Below are 20,815 nucleotides of genomic sequence, written 5' to 3' on the forward strand. Positions count from 1 at the left end.
TTGTAACAAAGGAGATGGGATGGTACTAGAGAGAGGGCAGGTTGAAGTGAGCATGACTTTTTTAAAAAAGAGACTCGGTAAGCCAGTAGGAAGAAGGAAATTGCAGCTATTAGATCAGAGCAGCTGTGGGGGCAGGGAGCAAGGAGTCACAATGGATAGAACAAGGCACTGGGGCCAATTGCAGCTCTGGTTTCAAACCCTGAAATGCGGTTGTTCTAGTTTGCTAATGCTGCCAGAAGGCAAAACACCGGAAATGGACTGGCTTTTATAAAAGGGTGTTTATTTGGATACACAGTTATAGTCTTAAGGCCATAAAGTGTCCAAGGTAATGCATCAACAATTGGGTAACTTCACTGGAAGATGGCCAGTGGCGTCTGGAAAACTTCTGTTAGCTGGGAAGGCACGTGGCCGGCATCTGCACTAAGTTCTGGTTTCAAAATGGCTTTCTCCCAGGATGTACCTCTCTAGGCTTCAGCTCCTCAAAAATGTCACTCTTAGTTGCTCTTGGGGCATTTGTCCTCTCTTAGCTTCTCTGGAGCAAAAGTCTGCTTTCAAAGGCTGTCTCCAAAATGTCTCTGTAAGCTGAAGTTCCTCTCTCAGTTCCAGTGCATTCTTCAAAGTATCCCTTTTGGCTGTAGCTCCTCTTCAAAATGTCACTTTCAGCTGCACTGAGTTCCTTCTGTTTGTCAGCTCATTTATATGGCTCCAGTAATTTAATTTAGACCCACCCTGAATGAGTCATCACTCACAGTTGGGTGGGGTGCATTTCCATGCAACACCTAATCCAAACATTCCAACTTAATCCCCACTAATATGTCCGCCCCACAAGACTGCATCAAAGAATATGGCTTTTTCTGGGGAACATAATATATTCAAACTGGCACAGCAGTCTGTCTTGTCTCTGATAAAAAAAGAAAGAAACCTTTTTTCCTAATGTCTGTCTAAGTCTAGTCTTTTCTTCTCTAAGATAACATTACTTTTTCGAAGAGATTCCATTATTTTCACTTTACCAAATAAGAATCCTTAGTAGTCAGAATTAGATTCAGGTAAGGAAAAGGATCTTGCAAGAAATAGTACAGCCCTCAAGGATTATAATATAAGAAATGGGCTTTAACGTCAAAGAGGTGAAATGACAGCATCTCTCAAAAATCTTTTTTTTTTCCAGCCCAAAATAAGACTAATGTCATTTATATGGAAGGATGTGAAACTGCAGTTTCCAAATTATTAAATTTTTTCTTCTAAAATCTGAGCCTAGAGGACCATTTTGGAAATGTGGAACATGTCCATGGAACATTCCAATGTACTTATTTTCTATAAGTTAAAGCTCTCCTGTAGTGGCCTTTTACCACAATTGCCAGGTTCATTATTTTCCAAGTTCTACCTATTTAAAAAATCTTTGTTGTTTTCTGAACAAACTCACATCCTAGCTGAAAGCTCTTGACAGAAATTCCTCATATTAGCTATTGGTGGTAACTACTTAAAAAGTGTAGCCATGTGTTATCTTTATTAATTTTCCTATCTCTAGGCTATAAACTATATCATGGTGGGTGCCCTGATTGTGAGAAGTACTATTCAGAAATGAAACAGACAATTATACCATAAGCAACTGTTCCAGAGAGGAAGAACTTCTAACCTCAGCAATTATTCAGGGCAAGCAGGCTTCTTGCCAGATGTCGTTTTCATCGGTTGCATGTAAGTGCAATGATGTTAATTTGGGTTGAGCAGTTTGAATCTAAGGCTCAAACATCTCTTTAGCTATGGTGAAGACATGGTTAAGGCACCTTGTAGAGAAATGCTGCCACAGAAGCCAGAAATTATGCAGTCCAGAAATTACTTTGTTACAAGAATATGTAACTTCTGCTGCAGTGTTATATCATCATTTTGCCCTTCACCATCCTGACTTATTCATTGCATTGGTGTTCACGTTGAATTAGCATAAATTCAAGACAAATTCTCTTCCTAACACCTCAGGAATACTGACTCATGGATTTTTTACTGTGTTAATAGTCCCTTACTATATATTCAACTTCACTAATGCACATAATGTTCATTTTTAAAATCACAATAATAGCTTTATTTACAGGAGAAATAGAGATTTAACATACCAGTTAGGAGCACATACCGCAGGACCATGCTGCTTGGGGCTGATCCAGCTTTGCCACTGACTAGCTGTATCTTGGGAAGTTACTTGACTTCTCTGTGCCTCAGTTTTCTCATAGTAACAAGGGAATAATATCACAGCCCTTCATAGGACTAGAAGGGAATTAAATGAATGAATTCACATAAAGTGCTTAGAACAAAGCCTAGCACACAGGATGGCCTCAGTAAATAATAGCCATTACTATTAGCTGCTATTTTGAATGAACTAAGAAAATGATCCACATTATAAAATCTGAATCCAAATACCAAAAACAGTATTAAGAAATTTGATGGTGTATTTTCTGAAGAGCTAAACATATCATGGAGAACCAAGAACAGTTCAAGCATAAAGTGGAGGAACAAGACCTTGGGTTCTACTCATGACTGTACCAACCAGCTGTGTGACTCTGGGCCTTGCTACTTCTTCTGCACAATCAAAGGATCATCTACCTACTCTCTAATGTTATTTCTAGTCTCTAACAACCTTTAATTCCTTGAATTCAAATTTTTTGTTCTGTCAGAACAGAACAGAAAAGAATCTGACCAGAAGACAAATAAATATCAAAATAGTTTTTTATGGAGTTAAAAAACTGAAAAATAACATGGCCAGATCACAAAGTCCAAGGTATGAGTTTGAGTGACCCTGTCCCTGTAAATATTTCCTTGTGTGAACACTTCAGTGAGAGTTTTACTAAGAAAGGCAGAGTAACATTCAAGGATCTTCGCCGGATTTACAACGGTCTTGGGACTCAGCCTAACCTTCCTGGGACAGACTACACTGGGACTCCTGGCTTGTGACTTCATTTCTAATCCTAGTTTTTTTATACTAACAATGAGATAGCCCATTTCAGGAAAGAAAAAAAATTGTGGCACGTTTCAAATAAAATTAAAATAAAGCAATGGTTTGATTTCTAAGATTACTGGGCCTCTGAAAAACTTGTTTTATCTGAGATAACCAATATAAAAACTCATGAGAAATAACAGAATGTTTTACATATTTATTTTAAAGAAAAATATAGAAGAAAATGTATGTCTCACAAAGTATTTGATAAAAAATAGTTTTTAATACAATTTTTAAGCTCTAAATAAAGTCTCTACTTAGGTAAATATACATACTTTTAGCTTTAAAAGTTCATTTTAAAAGGGAGATTTCAGACCTCTTAATCTACATGGTGGCTAATGGTCAGTTTAAGAACATTAAAAACATGCATTTATAAAAAGTTGAGGAAATTCATTGAAATGTTTCATAAACATTATAAACAAATACCTATCATATAATGTGGGAGATGGTTTCATGATCCAGTTACAAATGCTTAAATTCTGTATTTTATAATTTTTTTATTTTAAAAGTTATTATTATAAACTTTTTATTTTACATTGTGGTTTAAACTCCTTATGTCACCTTCACTCATATTAAGCACAGGTATTTCTATCACATATATACACACTACTTTTCCCCTTATATAATGCCTCTTATTAACATATTTGGGGTAAGGAACAATCAGAGCATAGCAAAGTGCTGCTTTAACTGTTTAATTAAATGCTGTGTGTCCACATGATCTGGAAATGCTGTTTCAGACTTCTGAGCAGCAACATAGCTTCTCTGTAGATCCCCAATCTGTAAGGAAAACCACAGAAAAAGATCAAACACATTTTTTGAAGAAGTATTATCTGCACACTCTAGAAATTTAAGCATTCTTAAAAGGTCAAATTGCTTGATTATGCTACTTTGATTTTAGAATTCTCTCACCTAGCTTATAATTCAATCTTGAAAAATAAATGAACAATAAAATAACCAATTATATAAATAATTTATGCTCCATTAAAGCTATCTAGTTGTGAATTCATAAACCTTTTATTTTCTTCTCACTCAGAGTATTATGAACATAAAATGACATTTGCATTATAAAACAGCCAGCTCTGTATGGTTTAGGAAAACTATTTGTAATGTACCACAAAGACATTATTTTGTGATTGGGGTATTATCTTTTAGACATAAAATTCAAGCAAAACCATTTTATTTAAAATACAATAACATGTTCTGGGAGGTTTCAAATGGTACTAGCACAAGAACGTTGGTAAGGTATCTGGTTTTAAAAATTTATTAAGGGTGATTTTCAATGAATTTTGTGTAAAAGTCTGGTCCCAAAGAAAATCTTACATTATATCAAATCTATCTGAATGCATTTTGATTCATGCATACATTTCTAAAGCAATGAGAGCTTTTAGTGTACAGACAGAAACATAGTCTAGAAAATACAATTATGGTAGTCTTTTTGGTCCACGTGTATGTATTTAAAACATACATTAAGTTTTCTTTTTAAATCAGGATTTTTCTTTAACATACTATTTTCTCCTATGTAAGTATAGTCTTGGGCTTAAAAAAAAAAATCTCATTTGAGTACTATATTATTAAAATGTGACAATATTCCTGAACGAAAGTAATCAAATCTTTTTTACGGTTTAACTAACTAAGTGGCAACATGGTGTGGTGGAAAAAATATGGGCATCCTAGGCAGATGGATGTGAATTCTGAACTTGCTACAACCATGTGAGCCTCAGGTTCCATTAGGATTTAGAGTGCATGAGAGTGGAGGATTCTGTCTGTTTGATTACTGCTATATCCTCTGTGCTTAGAACAGTGCCTGGCACACAGGAGACTCAATAAACAAAACACTGGTTGCATGAAAAACTGAATTAGGGAAAGGTCAGAGCTACCGACGTTGCAGGGTTGTTGGGAGAAGCAGAGGAGGTACAGAGAGTACCTAGCACAGTGGCTGGCACTTAATAAGTGCTCAAAAATTACACCTTATTAATGGGCAATTTTAGGTTCAAAACAAAAATGGGACTGAGGATAACTTCAGAGTCATGCTACGAAAAATAACATTTCCATAATGTCTTTTGGTCTATCAAGACTCATTCTTACAGCAGCAAACATTTTTAGCCATCTCATCCTCAAAACAGACTCAGCAAGGAGTTTGTTTTCCAAAGGTTTGCAAGTAAAAGCTTCATGACTGACTGTTAATAGTTGACTTTAGCATCTTATTTACATTATCTTTACAGACTAGCATCATATTGACAAAGAAAATATAAAGCAAAACAAAGTATTTCCAGATGGATGGGCCTATGAAGCTAGATACGCCAGGAATGAAAAAGGGCAGTAAATCACTAACAAATATTCTCCTGAATTCTAACAAAATGGTGAAGAGAAAAAAGATGCTGAAGTTATTAGATGCCTTTTATTTGGTTTCCTCTTATTATTAAATATGATACGAGTCCTTCTGGTGTTTGCATACAAACTGACTTGCAACACAGCAGTACCAGTTGCACTTCCTCCACATTGTTCACAGCCAAAACAGCTTTCAGAGCGAGTGTGCAAGAGACTTAGTGGCAATGTGACCTTCAAATACTGTATAGGATTTCCTTGCTGTAACTTCAATAACTAACACAGCATATCTTAAAGCCCACTAAAGAATTCATCTTAAAGCCCACTAAAGAATTCTGCAATATTTATCAGAACAATGTTAAGTTTAGTCAATAGTCAGTGACAGATTTTAATGTTTACTAAATTGTTTCTTGAGCTGAAGATGTATGTTTATCTAATAACTGAGTGTTTAAAAAATTATTTCTCTCAGGAAATGAAGGGTAGATTTTTTATTTATCTGTACTTTATTTTAAAATTGAGAAAAAGAAAAAAATAGATCAGATGATAAATTAATACAGAAAGAGAATACCTTATCAGAGACTGTTGCAAAATTAAAATGCGGCTCATACATATGGGGTGCTAAAGATGACGCAGTCTGTAGCAGTGCCCTTGCCTATGTGGGGGGAAAAAAGAAATAGAAAAGCCAAAGGTATATAAGCAGATATCAGCACTATATTTGTGATTTCTTTTTGTATAATATCCTTTACCTAGGATAGGACCTTAATAAACAAGATCCTGTAATAAATACAGATGATATTCCTCATAAAATTCCTCATGAAATACAATGACTTGCTAATATACAAATAACTATTTGCTTCTTGCCAAAATTATGTTAATGATAAAATGCTTCAAATGACAGAGAAAATAAATTGAATTTTTTAAGTAGAATTGAAAGTCTAGAGTAGATTTAAAGTTATTTGAGAATGACTGTTCTTATATAGTTTATATTTCAATATCACATACAACCCAGAATACAGTCCTCTAGAAGCTTAAAAAAAAGTCTTCTTTATCTTGTTTTTGCTGTTATTGATTGACTTAGTAAGCTTTTTCTTTTTAAACTTTTTTTATGGTAAGACTATATATAAAATCAAATTAGCAATATTTTAACCATTTTTAAGTGTAGAATTCAGTGGCATAAATTATACTTTGATTTAGTACGATTTTAACTACCTATACTCTAATATAACAATAGGAAAAACAAAATACATAGTAAATCTCAAAACCCTAAGTTCTATGCTGGATCAGAGTGAGCAAGTATTGGTTGTTAGATTACTGACCAATTTTCTAAGTGGAACAGCAACTGAAAATGACAAGCTTTCTGTTTTCTAAGGTACTCGAAAAACAAAATTCACATTATTTTTTGTCACCACTGAGGGACATGAGATGCTCATACATGCATTGTTAAGACCACACACTCAACATCCCAAGAGGCTGAGCCCTCCACCTTGTAGCTAAATCCAAAACCTCTACCAGCGACCCTAGGACAAACCTGTTCATCTTTTTTTCTAATCCAAAGCAAAATTATGTCAGTTCATATAGGATGGTAGATATTCATTTTAAACAATAAAAGGTGTTAGTATGATGAAACATTTCACCAAAACATTTAAAACTAATTTTATACTAGAAAAACTACAATAAGAAGGAGGGAGAAAAAAATCACTTGTATGAGGACAGAAAAATTTCAAGAAGCACTTGCTTCCTATGAATATAGGCACAAGTTCCATGAGAGAATAAGTTCTCATTTTAAAATAGCTAGTTTTTGTCTATAATAATCTGAACCCATCTTATTTACTTTGGGGACTCTATGAAATAAAGGCAATATCCCATGGCATTTCTTTCCTTGATAAAAGTTTATCATTGTACTCATCCTCCCTGAGTCTCTGTGTCTTCATCTCTAAAGTGAGAATTATAACAATGTCTACTTTTGATTACCTTTAATATCATATGGCTGCATTGAGCATTTTTAAGTTTTTGTTACAATAGTAATAGTAATAATAATAGTACAATTTATTAAGCACCTATTATGTGTTCAACACTATGCTTTTCCTACGCAAGTACTCTGCATGCATGCTCTGCTAATCCTCACAAAAACACCTTAGGTTGGTACCATTATTACCCTGTTTTCTCTACTGTTCATTCATTCCACAAATATTTACTGAGTACCTACCATGTCCCAGGAACTGTTTTAGATGCTGAGAATACAGCAGCTAAGATAAGGTCCCTGCTTTCACGCAGCTGACATTCTACATTCTACAAATAAATACGAAAATATCTGACAAGATGGTAAGTATTGGGAAGAGACATAAATTGGGAGATGGGATGGCACCTGAGGACTCTTAGACTAATGTTCAAAATGACCTTTTTATGGAGGTGGCATTTAAGCTGAGACTTGAATGACAAAAAGAAACTAACCATCACAAGATCTGAAGAAAGAAAGAACATTCGTAAAGTCCTAAAACATTAATGAGCATCACATATTTGTGGAACAACTAGACAGCTAATGTGTCTGGAAGCTGGTGGGAAAGGAGGAGTGGAAGATGGGGTGGAAGATGCAATCTGAAAGGAGCCAGAGGCCAGATTACATGAGGCCTTGTAGGCCATGGTTTGAAGTCTAGATTTTATTCCAAGTGCAAGGAGAAGCCATTAGAAGATTTTAAGAAAGCAGTAATAAAATAATGTCATTAAAAACAAATTCCGCTGTCTGCTCTGTAGAGGATGTATTGTAGGGTGCAGATGTGGAAACCCCTGTCGTAGTCCAGGCAAGAGATAATGGCAGTTTGGAGAAGGTGGCACGAGTGGAGAAGACTGGCCAGGCTTAGGATGTGGCTAGGAGGGAGAACTGCCAGGGCTTGCTGATGACGGTGGGGGTGGGGAGTCATGAGGAAGGTAGGAAGAGGCAGCAGTTAAGGAGTGGTTTCAAGGGTGCTAGGGTTCTGGCTTGAGCAATTCGATGGGGAATGGTGAATGGTGGAATTATTTACTAAGGAAGGGAAGACCCGGTAGGAGCAGATTTGTTTTAACAAAATCAAGTTTCTATTTTGGACTCAGAAATGCTAAGTGACATGTCCAAGGTCACACTGCTAATAAATGACTGAGAAGGGATTCAAACCCAGGCCTGTTGGACTCTGGAGCTCATTTTGTAATGATAACATAGGACAGATTTTCTTTGAAGAAAGTAGATTGTCCAGTGTGCCCTCAGTATTTGCTGACCTGTTCAACGTGGCCCTTCAACATCTCCAGCACGGCCAGGTTGTTGTAGGCCTCAGCGTGGTTGTTGTTGTTGACCAGAGCCAGCCTGAAGCACTGACAGGCCAAATTCGTATCCCCTACTCCCTAAAAAAGAAGAGTTTATATTCACACACGCAAATCCATACTCTTCCTCCTGCCATTTCCGTCCTTCTTTCCTCACAGAAATCTGTTCTACTGCCATCGAAAAAGCAACAAGCATTGCTTATAGGAGCCAAGTATGAATTTTACATAAAAGGATTTAAGTTGGGGATATTAAATGCGTTCTTGAGGACTCCAAGAAATCTCTAAATTGCTATATAAGACTATAACTAAACATGGATTTAAAACACCAGAAAATTTCTTCAGACTAACTTATCTATAACTTATCTACCTTGTCTAATCTATCTAACCTACATCAGAAAGTATATTAGAGAAACAACATACCACAGCTATGTGTCCCAAGTTGTACCAGACATCTGCCGTCTCTTCTTCGTTTTCAACCAGAGAAAGGGCACGTTCAAATGAGGTCAGAGTCATATCATACTGCTGGGCATAGAAGCAACAGAGCCCCAGATTGTTAAAAAGCTGGCAGTTATAAACACCCATCTGCAGGAGTCGCCTTTTAGAGAAAGAGTACACATATTCTGGTGTCAGACCAAGTTTAAATTTTAAGGCCTATGTATATTTTTTACAAAGTTAGAAATCAATTCACTTTATAGTTTTTGACACTCCCAGAGAATACAAATAGAAAGTGTTATAGTAAACTATAAAAAAAAATTTCAGCAAATACAAAACCCATGTCTTTTGTAATAGTATTAGTATAGGAAATACATCTAGAGGCAAGGTCAGAAACAACTTACATAAGGCCCCCCCCCAATGCTTTCTTAGAGAATCAAAATAAGAAATAAATAGTCGCATAAAGTAAAACCCACACATTTTAGCTTTATAACGCTTTGGTACACACAGGGAAATGCCTAACACCTTCAAATATAATTTTAAGCCTGTGTTCAGCATTTATCTCTAAGTTCTCATTTAAGTTGGACCAAGTTTTCGGGTTACCTAGATTTCGTGGTTTAGCTGTTTACCGACCTCCAATGAGCTTTCATGGAGGAACACAAAACCATCTGCTGGATTGCTGTTATTTAGCTTTCACAGCTTCATTTTACTTCTATGTACCATTTATCCCAAGGGATGAAGGACAAGAGTTTCAATAAGCAAATGAAAATCCCCTCCAGTTGCCCTCAGAAACTCATAACCTCCTTTGTGGGTGGAGGAGTAAATCAGCAATATGTTCAAAGGACAGCATTTATATATTTTAGGCTGCCAACATATATCTGGAAAGGACTCTTGGCTACTGCCAGTTCTCTCCTTGTATATTACCCAAGGGCTAGAGAGAAAATCGTAATTTAAAAATTAATTGCAGAACCATATTTTTGGATAGGAAAAGTATGGGCTCACGGGGAAACCAGTAAACATAATTTATTTAGACTTTGAAAAAAATACTTGGACAAGAATTGACAACACTTCACCAAACAGGTCATCATGTTTCAGGTCCTTCTCAGGACTCAGAACATGGGCCAACAGCTTTTTGCAAATCCCTTCACTATTTCAGCCTCAGTGTCTTTATGTTTAGTGGCTTTAATGAAGTCAGTGATGATGAGACGTGTTTCAAGTAACTATTAAACTATTACTGGTTGATGACAAAATGGCTAACTCTTACAATACTATTATTTAAAACTCAGAAAATTACCCAGGTGAATTTCTGCAAGATGTCAAACATCTCCATGTTTCCAAATTATTGGATGTCACTTAGTGCTCACAGAACTTCTGCGTGTTAGAATTTTTCATTTCATATAGTCATGGCCTAGACATGATTTCTCTACCTTTTCACTCCATCTTCATTATATCTGAAGATATATCTTCACGGATATTTTACAGGAAAGTACTTCTACAAATTGAACTTAAAGCGCACCTGTAAAACCGGAGAGCTATCTCTGGTTGATCAGAATAAAAGTGGTTGCTTCCAATACATGCAATGGCTTCCACATGAGTATTGTCTTGTTTTAAAACCTCTTTGTAGTATTCAGCTGCTGATGAAATATTGTTCATTTCCTGTTCTCCATCAAAACAGAAGAGTGGTACTTTATTATTCATATTGGACAAGAAACTAGTTTTTTTTTGACTGATATCAGCTCATTCATTCAAAAAATATTTATTGACAGCCTACCATTTGCCAGACTCCATTCTAGGGCACAGGGACACAATATGGACAAAAAGATAGTCACTGCCCTCACGGAGGTTACATATGATACAGGAGATAAATGAAATAAATGTAATAAAATGTCAGGCAAGTGCTGTGAACAAAAATGGCAGGGGAAAGAGGTGGGTGTGTGTGTAGAAGGTACTACTTTAGAAGGGGTTGTCTAAGGAGTCACTTCGGAGGAAATGTCATTTGAACAAAAACCTGAATGAAGTGTGGGATCAAGACCTGAGAATACCTGGGGGAAGAGCATTCCAGGCAAAGGGAGCAACAAATGCACAAGCCTGAGATGGACCGCACTCGGCACGTGTCATGGCCCACAAAGAGGTGCGTGAGGCTGGAAAGAGGGAGAGTGGGACAAAAGGAGATCAGAGAGGCAGCTAGGGGCTTTTCCAGCCCTGGTGAAGATTTCAGGCTTTTTTTTTTCCCTAAGTTGAGAGAAAGCCATTAAAAGGTTAAGACCAGAGGAATAACATGATTGCATTTGCATTTTTAAAAGAATAATTTGGCCGCCACTTGCAGGACAATCCGAAGTCATGAAGAACGGTAGTAGGGAGCCCAGGAAAGATGACGGCAACCCAAAATAAATACAGAAATAAATAGAGGATTAAAAACTAACGAAATCGGACTTTCGAGAAGATGGCGGAGTAGGTGAGGCAGAACAAGCTTGTCCTCCATGAAGGAAACTAGACAGAGGGACCAGAGGACGCCCAGGACTGCAGTTTCAGGGTGTGATCGATCATAAGGGGTCCCCCACAGTACGTGGAGGGGATGCCGACAAAAACGCATGTGAGATGGCAGTTCCAGGGATGCGGTGTCTTCCCACTGGACCCACCTTCCGGCCGGCAGCAGCAAGACCAACACCAGGCAAGGCAGTGAGCAGCAGCTCCCCACTCCCGTACACCTACCTTGACAGCCGCCTGGGGAGGTGATCCTCTACAGCCAGATGGAAGGGAGCTCCCGGGAGGGACCCCGGAAGCCAACACTTGCTCTCCCCCAAGAGACATCCACAGTGTGTACCAGCGAGAGGCAGGGAAGGGAGAGGGACCCATACTAAGGATCAGGAGCCCCTCCCACACCCCAGAGACTAGCAGATGCAAGGCAGGCAGGGAGTACGCAAGCAAGGCCCACGTTCCAGCTGCAGGGTACCCTTGGGTGGACTCCCTGCCTAACTGCTCAGGGCCCACACTGCATCCCCAGTGCACTGATTGGTTCTTCACCCGGTTTGGACAACACCCACCGCACAGAAGTTAGAGGAAGACCAGCTTGAAAGCACCACCTGCTGTTAGGGTAGGGAAACTGCATTCCAGCAAACCATACTCAATAGTGCCACTGACTGGCAGGATTTGGAAACTGCACTCCAGCAAGCTGTAGCTTTACAAAATTATATACAAATGCTTAAATAATCCTGCATATCCAAAAATAATCTTATCAAGAAAAGCAAATGCCCCAAAGCCAACAGAAAATTACAAAGCACTTAAAGACTCTAGAAGATAGGGACAAGCCGAACATATTAAAATGCCAGAAGAGATAAAAAATTTGGAGCAATTAAAGTACAAACAAATCTCCAAAACAACATCAGTGAGATGGCTGAAGACATGAAGAAAATCAAGAAGACTCTACAAGAGCATAAAGAAGAATTTGAAAGAGTAAATAAAGAAATTGCAGACCTTATGGAAATAAAAGACACCATGGATCAAATTAAAAATATACTAGAAACACACAATAGCAGATTTGAAGAGGCAGAAGAAAGGATCAGAAAACTTGAGGACAGAGTAATTGAATGTGAACATACAAAAGAACAACTCGGAAAAAAATAAAAAAAATTGAAATGGATCTCAGAGAAATGATGGACAACATCATGATGGACAATAAGGAAATTAAGAACCTAAACAATATGGTAAATGAATAAGACTTAACAGGCATATATAGATCGTCACATCCCAAATGTAAGAATCATTGGTCTCCCAGAAGGAGAAGAGAAGGATAAAGGGCTAGGAACAGTGTTTCAAAACACAGTTGGGAAAAACTTCCCAATCCTTCTAAATGACACAAATATGCAAATAAAAGATGGCAGCCATTCTTATTGGTGTGAGATGGTATTTTACTGTGGTTTTGATTTGCATTTCCCTAATAGCTAATGCAGATGAACATTTCTTCATGTGTTATTTAGCCATTTTTTTTCCTCTTTGGAAAAATACCTTTTCATGTCTTTTGCCAATTTTATAATTGGGCTATTTGAACTACTGTTGTTGAGTTGTAGGATTTTTTTATATATGCAGGATATCAGTCTTTTATCAGATAAATGGCTTCCAAGTATTTCTTCCCATTGAGTAGGCTGCCTCTTCACCTTTTTTGACAAAGTTTTTTTGAGGCACAGAAGCTTTGGTTTTGAGGAGTTCCCATTTATCTACTTTTTCTTTTGTTGCTTGTGCTTTGGGTGTAAGGTCTAAGAAGTTACATCCTATTACTAGGTCCTGAAGATATTTCCCTATATTATCTTCTAAGAGTTTTATTGTGCTGTGTCTTATATTCAGGTATTTGATCACTTTGAGTTAATTTCTGTATAGGGTGTGAGGCAGGGCTCCTCTTTCATTCTTTTGGTTATGGCTATCCAGTTCTCCCAGCCCTATTTGTTGAAGAGACTGTTCTGTCCCAGTTCAGTGGATTTGGGGGCCTTATCAAAAATCAGTCAACCATATATCTGGGCACCTATTTCCGAATTCTCAATTCTATTCCACTGATCAGTATGTCTATCTTTATGCCAATACCACGCTGTTTTGACCACTATAGCTTTATAGTAGGCTTCAAAGTCTGGAAGTGGAAGTCCTCCCACTTGGTTTTTATTTTTTTTTTTAAGGATGTTTTTGGCAATTCAAGGTCCCTTTCCTTTCCAAATAAATTTGATAACTAACTTTTCCAAGTCTGTAAAATAGGTTGTTGGAATTTTGATTGGAATTGTGTTGAATCTGTAGATCATTTTGAGTGGAATTGACATCTCAACAATGTTTAGTCTTCCTATCCATGAGCATGGAATATTTCAGTCCTTTTTAATTTATTCTAGTAAAATTTTTTAATTTTCTTTGTTGAGGTCTTTTACGTCCTTGGTTAGGTTTATTCCTAGGTACTTGATTCTTTTAGTTGCTGTTGTGAATGGAACTTTTTTTTCTTTGATTGCCTCTTCAGTTAGGTCATTACTAGTGTATAGGAACATTACTGACTTATGTGCATTAATCTTGTATTCCGCCATTCTACTGAATTTTTTTATTAGCTCAAGTAGCTTTGTTGTCAAATTCTCAGGATTTTCCAAATATAAGATCATATCATCTCCAAATAATGACAGTTTCACTTCTTTTTTTTCCAATTTGGATACATTTTATATCTTTGTCTTGGTGAACTGCTCTGTCTAGAACTTCTAGCACAATGTTGAACAATAGAGGGGACAGTGGGCATCCTTGTCTCGTTCCCAATCTTAGAGGGAAGGCTTTCAGCTTCTCAGTGTTGAGTACTATGTATGCTAGCTGTGGGTATTCATATATGCCCTTTATCATATTAAGGAATGTTCCCTCTATTTCTTCCATTTGAAGTGTTTTTATCAAAAAGGGATGCTGAATTTTGTCAAATGCTTTTTCAGCATCTATCGAGATAATCATGTGATTTTTCTCTTTCTATTTGTTAATGTGTTGAATTACATTAATTGATTTTCTTATGCTGAACCACCCTTGCATGCCAGGAATGAAACCCACTTGGTCATGGTGTATAATTCTTTTAATGTGCCTTTGGATTCAATTGTTATGACAAATCACTCCTTTCCATACTTTATTTATAAAGTAAAATATAGGCAAAATAAATGGGATGTTGTGCCAGTTTGGATATATTATGTCCCCCACAAAGCCATGATCTTTAAATCCAATCTTGTTGGATGGAACATTTTGATTGAGTGTTTCCATGGAGATGTGACTCACCCAATTGTGGGTAATACCTCTGATTAGAATACTTCCATGGAGATATTACCTCACACATTCAGTGTGGGTCTTAATTAAATCATTGGAGTCCTATAAGCGCTCACAGACAGAAGGAGCTCGGCGCTGCAGCTGAAAGAGACATTTTGGAGATGGCCGTTGAAAGCAGACTTTTGCTGATGCTTTGGAGATGCTAGCCCAGAGTTTGCTCCGGAGAAGCTAAGAAAGGACAAAACGCCCTAAGAGCAACATTTTGGAGAACACCATTTTGAAATGCAACCTGGAAGTAAAGGAAGAAAATGCCAGCCTCATGCCTTCCCAGCCAAAAGAGGTGTTTCAGATACCATTGGTCATTATTCAGTGAAGGTAGCTTATTGTTGATGCCTTAGTTTAGACACTTCTATGGCCTTAAAACTGTAAATTTGTAACCCAATAAACCCCCTTTATAAAAGCCAATCCATTTCTGGTATTTTGCATAAAGGCCAGCGTTAACAAACTAGAACAGATGCAGTATTCCCAATTTTTAACATCAGAGCTCAATTTTTCTAAGTCATGTTCTGACTCAGTTATCAATTTCCACATATCATTCTATGCTTCTGGAGATGCAGCATTTCTTAAGTGGGAACCCCACTACTGTTGCCAGGATTTTCTGCCAAGCCATTAATAGTCATGTTGCAATGCAGACGCTTCTGCTTTCTTGATCTTATCAGCAAATGTCAACAAAAGTTTTCAGACAACAACAGGACTCATATCCTTCCCTCAAATGGTCCATAACTGGTGAGCTGGTTGAAATGCTTAAAAGCTGCAGCTGTCCAATCATGCTGCCAGGAATAATAACCAAGTTTCCATATGAACAGATGGTGACAACTCCATGACAATGGCCACCTGGCTGAAGAGAGATGCTATCTATGATAAGATGCACTCCAATTACAGAGATATTAAAATGTAAGATAAAAAATTTGTTTTTAGAATCTATAAAATATGGTAAGTTCTTTGAAAGCAAGATAGCATGCTATCCTTTACCAATTTAAAAATTGGTGAGGGATGCTTTGAAGGAAGATGGTGACATGGGAGGTGCAGGATTTAGTCCGTCCTCCGAGGCAGCTAGTAAATAGCCAAGAACTTTCTGAAACAACTGTTTGGGGGATTTCGGAGACCAGACACACGTCATATACCAACCAGGAAAGAGTGGAAATATTAGACTGATAAATTACAGTGAAAAGTTGTAAGTAAATCCTTCAATGCTGTGGAGGCTGGTGGCCCTCTCCCACTGGCACAGCAGGCTGACTCGGAGTCACCCCTGATGGGACACAGAAGCCCTCTCTATTAGGAGAAAGGGAAGGGAAGCTCAGCTAGGCAACAATTGCAGATTTTGATTAATGAATTTGAACTGCTGGATACCAGCTCCAAGCACAGATAAATCTACAATGCAAAGAAATAAACCAGGAGTTCTACTTCAGCCCCTCTCCCAGCAGGGAGGAAGCAGGGCTGACGAATAAAACAGAGGCTTCTGGAGTTAGCTGAGCTCAGATTGCTGGAAAAGGGCTCTGCTCCAAGAAAAGGTGCACACAGAGCTGTGCCCTGACACCGGCTCTTGATTGGTGAACCCAGGGAGTTGCAAACCAGCTGTGAGAACAGCTGCTGCTATTATTATTATTATTATTATTATTATTATTATTATTATTATTATTATTATTTTAAGCAGCCCATTAAAGAAGGCAGCCAGCATTCTCCACTTTCAGCCCTGCCCCAAGCACAGGCAGAAGTAGGGCTGAATGAGAGGCACAGTAACTAATCAAGGGGAGGAGATAGTTCCCTCAAAGGTGGATCTTCCCCAAGAAAAACAGGGGACAGGGCCCAGTCCAAGTGGCAGCTTTCAGTCAGAGAATTTAGACCCCAGGAGCTGGGATAACAGCAACAGTTTCAACCTACAAAAAGCAGAGCCAAGCCTGTCTCAAACACACTCTAGCATGGGTGGAAGTGGGACTGCTTGAGAATCCTGTAACTTTTCCAGCCTGCAGGGAACAGGGGACTGAAGAGCAGCTCCTCCCCAAGGAAAGGGGGGGGGGGCAGGCAAGGTTAGCACAGGTAGTGAGGATTATTTACAGAAAGCTACCTAACTCATTTTATGAAGCCAACACCACCCTAATACTAAAGCCAGACAAAGATACTACAAGAAAAAAAAAAAAGTACAGACTAATCTCTCTTATGAACATAGATGCAAAAATCCTCAACAAAATACTGCAAATCAAATCCAGAAGCACATGAAAAGAATTATGCACCATGACCAAGTGTGCTTTATTCCAGGTATGCAAGGATGGTTCAACACAAGAAAATCAATTAATGTAATATGCCATATTAACAAATCAAAGGGGAAAAAACACATGATCATCTCAATTGATGCAGAAAAGGCATTTGACAAAATTCAGCATCCTTGCTGATGAAAACACTTCAAAGGATAGGAATAGAAGGAAACTTCCTCAACATGATAAAGGTAATATATGGAAAGCTCACAGCTAACATTATACTCAATGGGGAATGACTGAAAGCTTTCCCTCTTGATCAGGAACAAGACAAGGATGCCAGCTGTTACCATTGTTATTCAACATTGTACTGGAAGTTTTAGCTAGAGCAATTAGGCCAGAAAAATAAATAAAAGGCATCCAGATTGGAAAGGAAGAAGTAAAACGTTCACTGTTTGCAGATGACATGATCCTATATGTAGCAAATCCCAAAAAATCTATAGCAAAGTTACTAGAGCTAATAAACACATTCAGCAAAGTGGCAAGATACAAGATCAACACACAAAAATCAGTAGTGTTTCTAATACTAGTAATGAGCAATCAGAGGAGAAAATAAAGAAAAAAATTCCATTTACAATAGCAACCAAAAGAATCAAATATTTAGGAATAAATTTAACCAAGGACATAAAAGACCTATACACAGAAAACTAAAAAACATTGCTAAAAGAAATCAAAGACGACCTAAATAAATGGAAGGACATACCATGTTCATGGATTGGAAGACTAAATATAGTTAAGATTTCAACTCTATCAAAATGATTTATAGATTCAATGCAATACCAATAAAATCCCAACAACTTACTTTGCATAAATAGAAAAACCAATAATCAAATTTATTTAGAAGAGCAGCATGCCCTAAATAGCTAAAAACATCTTGACAAAGAAAAATGAAGTGGGAGGTCTTCCAATACCTGGCTTTAAAGCATATTACGAAGCTACAGTGGTCAAAACATCATGGTACTGGCATAAAGACAGATACATTGACCAATGGAATTGAATTGAGAGTTCAGAAATAGACCCTCTATGGACAACTGATTTTTGACAGGGCGGCCAAGTCCACTCAACCAGGACAGAAAAGCCTCTTCAACAAATGGTGCTTTGAGAACTGGATATCCATATCCAAAAGAATGAAAGAGGACCCCTATCTCATGCAATATACAAAAATTAACTCAAAATGGTCAAAGACCTAAACATTAGAGCTAAGACCATAAAACTCTTAGAAGAAAATGTAGGGAAATACCTCAAAGATCTTGTGGTAGGAGGTGGCTTCCTACATCTTATACCCAAAGCACAAGTAATGAAAGAGGAAATAGATAAATGGATTTCCTCGAAATTGAAAACTTTTGTGCATCAAAGGACTTTTTCAGGAAAGTAAAAAGGCAGCCTACTCAGTGGGAGAAAATATTTGGAAACCACATTTCTGATAAGGGTTTAATATCCAGAATATATAAGGAGATTCTACAACTCAACAACAAAAAGACAAAGAACCCAATTTTTAAAAATTGGGCAAAAGACTTGAATAGACATTTTTCCAAAGAAGAAATACAAATTTGCTTAAAAGCATATGAAAAAATGCTTAACTTCACTAGCTATTAAGGAAATGCAAATCAAAATCACAATGAGATATCCTCTCACACCTACCAAAATAAACAGAAAACTACAATTTCTGTAGAGGATGTGGAGAAATAGGTACACTTATTCATTGTTGGTCAGGAAGTAGAATTGTACAGCACTTCTGGAATGCAGTGTGGCAGTTCAACAGGAAGCTAAGTATAGGGTGGCCATATGATTCCATTACTAGGTATATACACAGAAGCAGGGACATAAACAGACATTTGCATATTGATGTTTATGGCAGCATTATTCATGATTGCCAATGGACAGAAGCAGCCCAAGGGTCCATCAATTAATGAGCGGAAGGGTGAACTTGTGGTGTATACATACGATGGAATATTGTGCAGCTGCAAAAAGGAATGAAGTCGAGAAGCATGCACGAGGTGAATGAACCTTGAAGACATTATGTTGAGCAAAATAAGCCAGAAATAAAAGGACAAATATTGCATGGTCTCACTAATATGAACTAACTATAATGAGCAAATTCTGAGAATTAAATTTGAGAGCACAGGTTATCAGGAGATAGAAACTGGGCAGAGATTGGACAATTGATTATTAAGGAGTACAGAATGTTCAGTAAGTTCATTGTAAAGGTTCGGAAATGAATAGCACAATACTGTAAGTGTAATTAACAAAGTGGAGCATGAGCATGGTTGAAAGAGGAAGGCTAGAGTTGTGCACGTCACCAGAAGGAAAGCTAGAGGATAAAAATTGGGACTGTATAACTTAGTGAAATCCAGAGTGGGCATTGATGGTGGTTAGTTGTACAAATATAAGAGAGTTTCCTACATGAACTAGAACAAATGTATGTCACTATTACAAGGTGTTAATAATAGGGAGTTATATGGGAAAAAGTACAATTAACGTAAAGTAAGGTCTATAGTTTACAGTTTGAGAAGTGCTACATTAGAATAATATTCGGGGCGTTTCTTTCCACCCCTCACATTCCTCCCCATAAGACAAAGAGTTTGGAAAAAAGAACTGAGCATGCTTGTTTCAGCCCTCTGGGTCTCCCTCTTTGGAAGCCAACCTGCCTGCAAGATGCCCCTGTTCTCTTCCTTGCCATGTGGGGCAGACAGTCCCTGGTGGAGAGGGTCTGTGGGTTGTAGAGTCATGTTTGTGACAGGTGCAGAAGTTGATCTTATTATTCTAAAAGCAACACATGCTTCTGTATTCAATCACATTGCTAAATAAATTTAAACACTGAAAAAGGTATAAAGTAAAAAGTAAAAGACCGTTCCCCAATTCTAATCAGCAGAGGCTCTGTTTATAGCTTCTTGAGTATCCTCAAGAATATTCTCAATATATGAAAGTTGCTGGTCATTCATAAGCACATATACATGTATGAATGTTTTAATCATCAACAGAATCATTCTATACATTCTGATACACAGTTTATTTTTTTTCACCACAATGTCTTGACTCTATATCAATACAAAAAGCTCTACTTCATTTTTTTTTACTGAGGCATCATGTTCCATCAGTGCATAGATCATAATTTATTTAACCAGTCCTTTTTAAAGAAGCATGAGTTTGCTTCCATTTTTTAATCATAAATACTATAAAACCAACCTTTTATATATCTTTGTGCAAATGTATGAAAATATCCTTAATGAAAATTCCTAGAAGTAAAATTGCTGGTCAAAGAGTATGCACATTGAAAAATCTGATGAGTAATTGCAAGCAGCCTCCAAATGGGTTGTATCAATTTACATTCCCACCAACAATGGTCATACGTAGAATTTGTTTCTCTAAAACCTTAAAAACCTAGGGAAGGATATTCCCCACTCCAAGTTTATAAAAATAATTCATCTGTGTTTTCTTGTGTTTTATTTTTGAAGTTTTAAATATTTGATTCATATAGAAGTAATGGATTCTTTTAGTTTAAGAAATCATTACTTATACTTACTTTATTAATTAAATAATCCAACAATCCAATTGGCTTAACAGGCAACCTTTATCACATTCAAAACTTTCATATGTATGAACATATATGGACTCTATTTTGGCTCTTTAATATATTCTTGCATCGGAACTGTTTAAATTACGGTTATTTTAGAATACATTTTATTAATATAGATTTAAAATAATATTTTTCAAGTAT

The 20,815-nt window shown here is 37.2% G+C and overlaps 1 protein-coding gene across 2 annotated transcripts in view; it reads right to left on the reverse strand.

The window, feature by feature from the left end:
• Positions 1–3,183: 3,183 nt before the first annotated feature.
• TTC8 (tetratricopeptide repeat domain 8) overlaps positions 3,184–20,815 on the reverse strand; it is a 73,346-nt gene continuing 55,714 nt past the window's right edge. For both annotated transcript variants that reach the window (XM_037832103.1, XM_037832104.1), the window contains exons 10-14: positions 10,545–10,684; positions 9,017–9,191; positions 8,555–8,677; positions 5,874–5,957; positions 3,184–3,757 (exon numbers count right to left, since the gene is read on the reverse strand). In XM_037832103.1, coding sequence (XP_037688031.1) covers positions 3,641–3,757; positions 5,874–5,957; positions 8,555–8,677; positions 9,017–9,191; positions 10,545–10,684 — 639 coding nt within the window. In that variant the 3' untranslated portion in view covers positions 3,184–3,640. The remainder of the gene's footprint in view (positions 3,758–5,873; positions 5,958–8,554; positions 8,678–9,016; positions 9,192–10,544; positions 10,685–20,815) is intronic.

This window comes from Choloepus didactylus, chromosome 4 (genome assembly GCF_015220235.1).
Source record: "Choloepus didactylus isolate mChoDid1 chromosome 4, mChoDid1.pri, whole genome shotgun sequence".
Taxonomy (NCBI): Eukaryota; Metazoa; Chordata; class Mammalia; order Pilosa; family Megalonychidae; genus Choloepus; species Choloepus didactylus.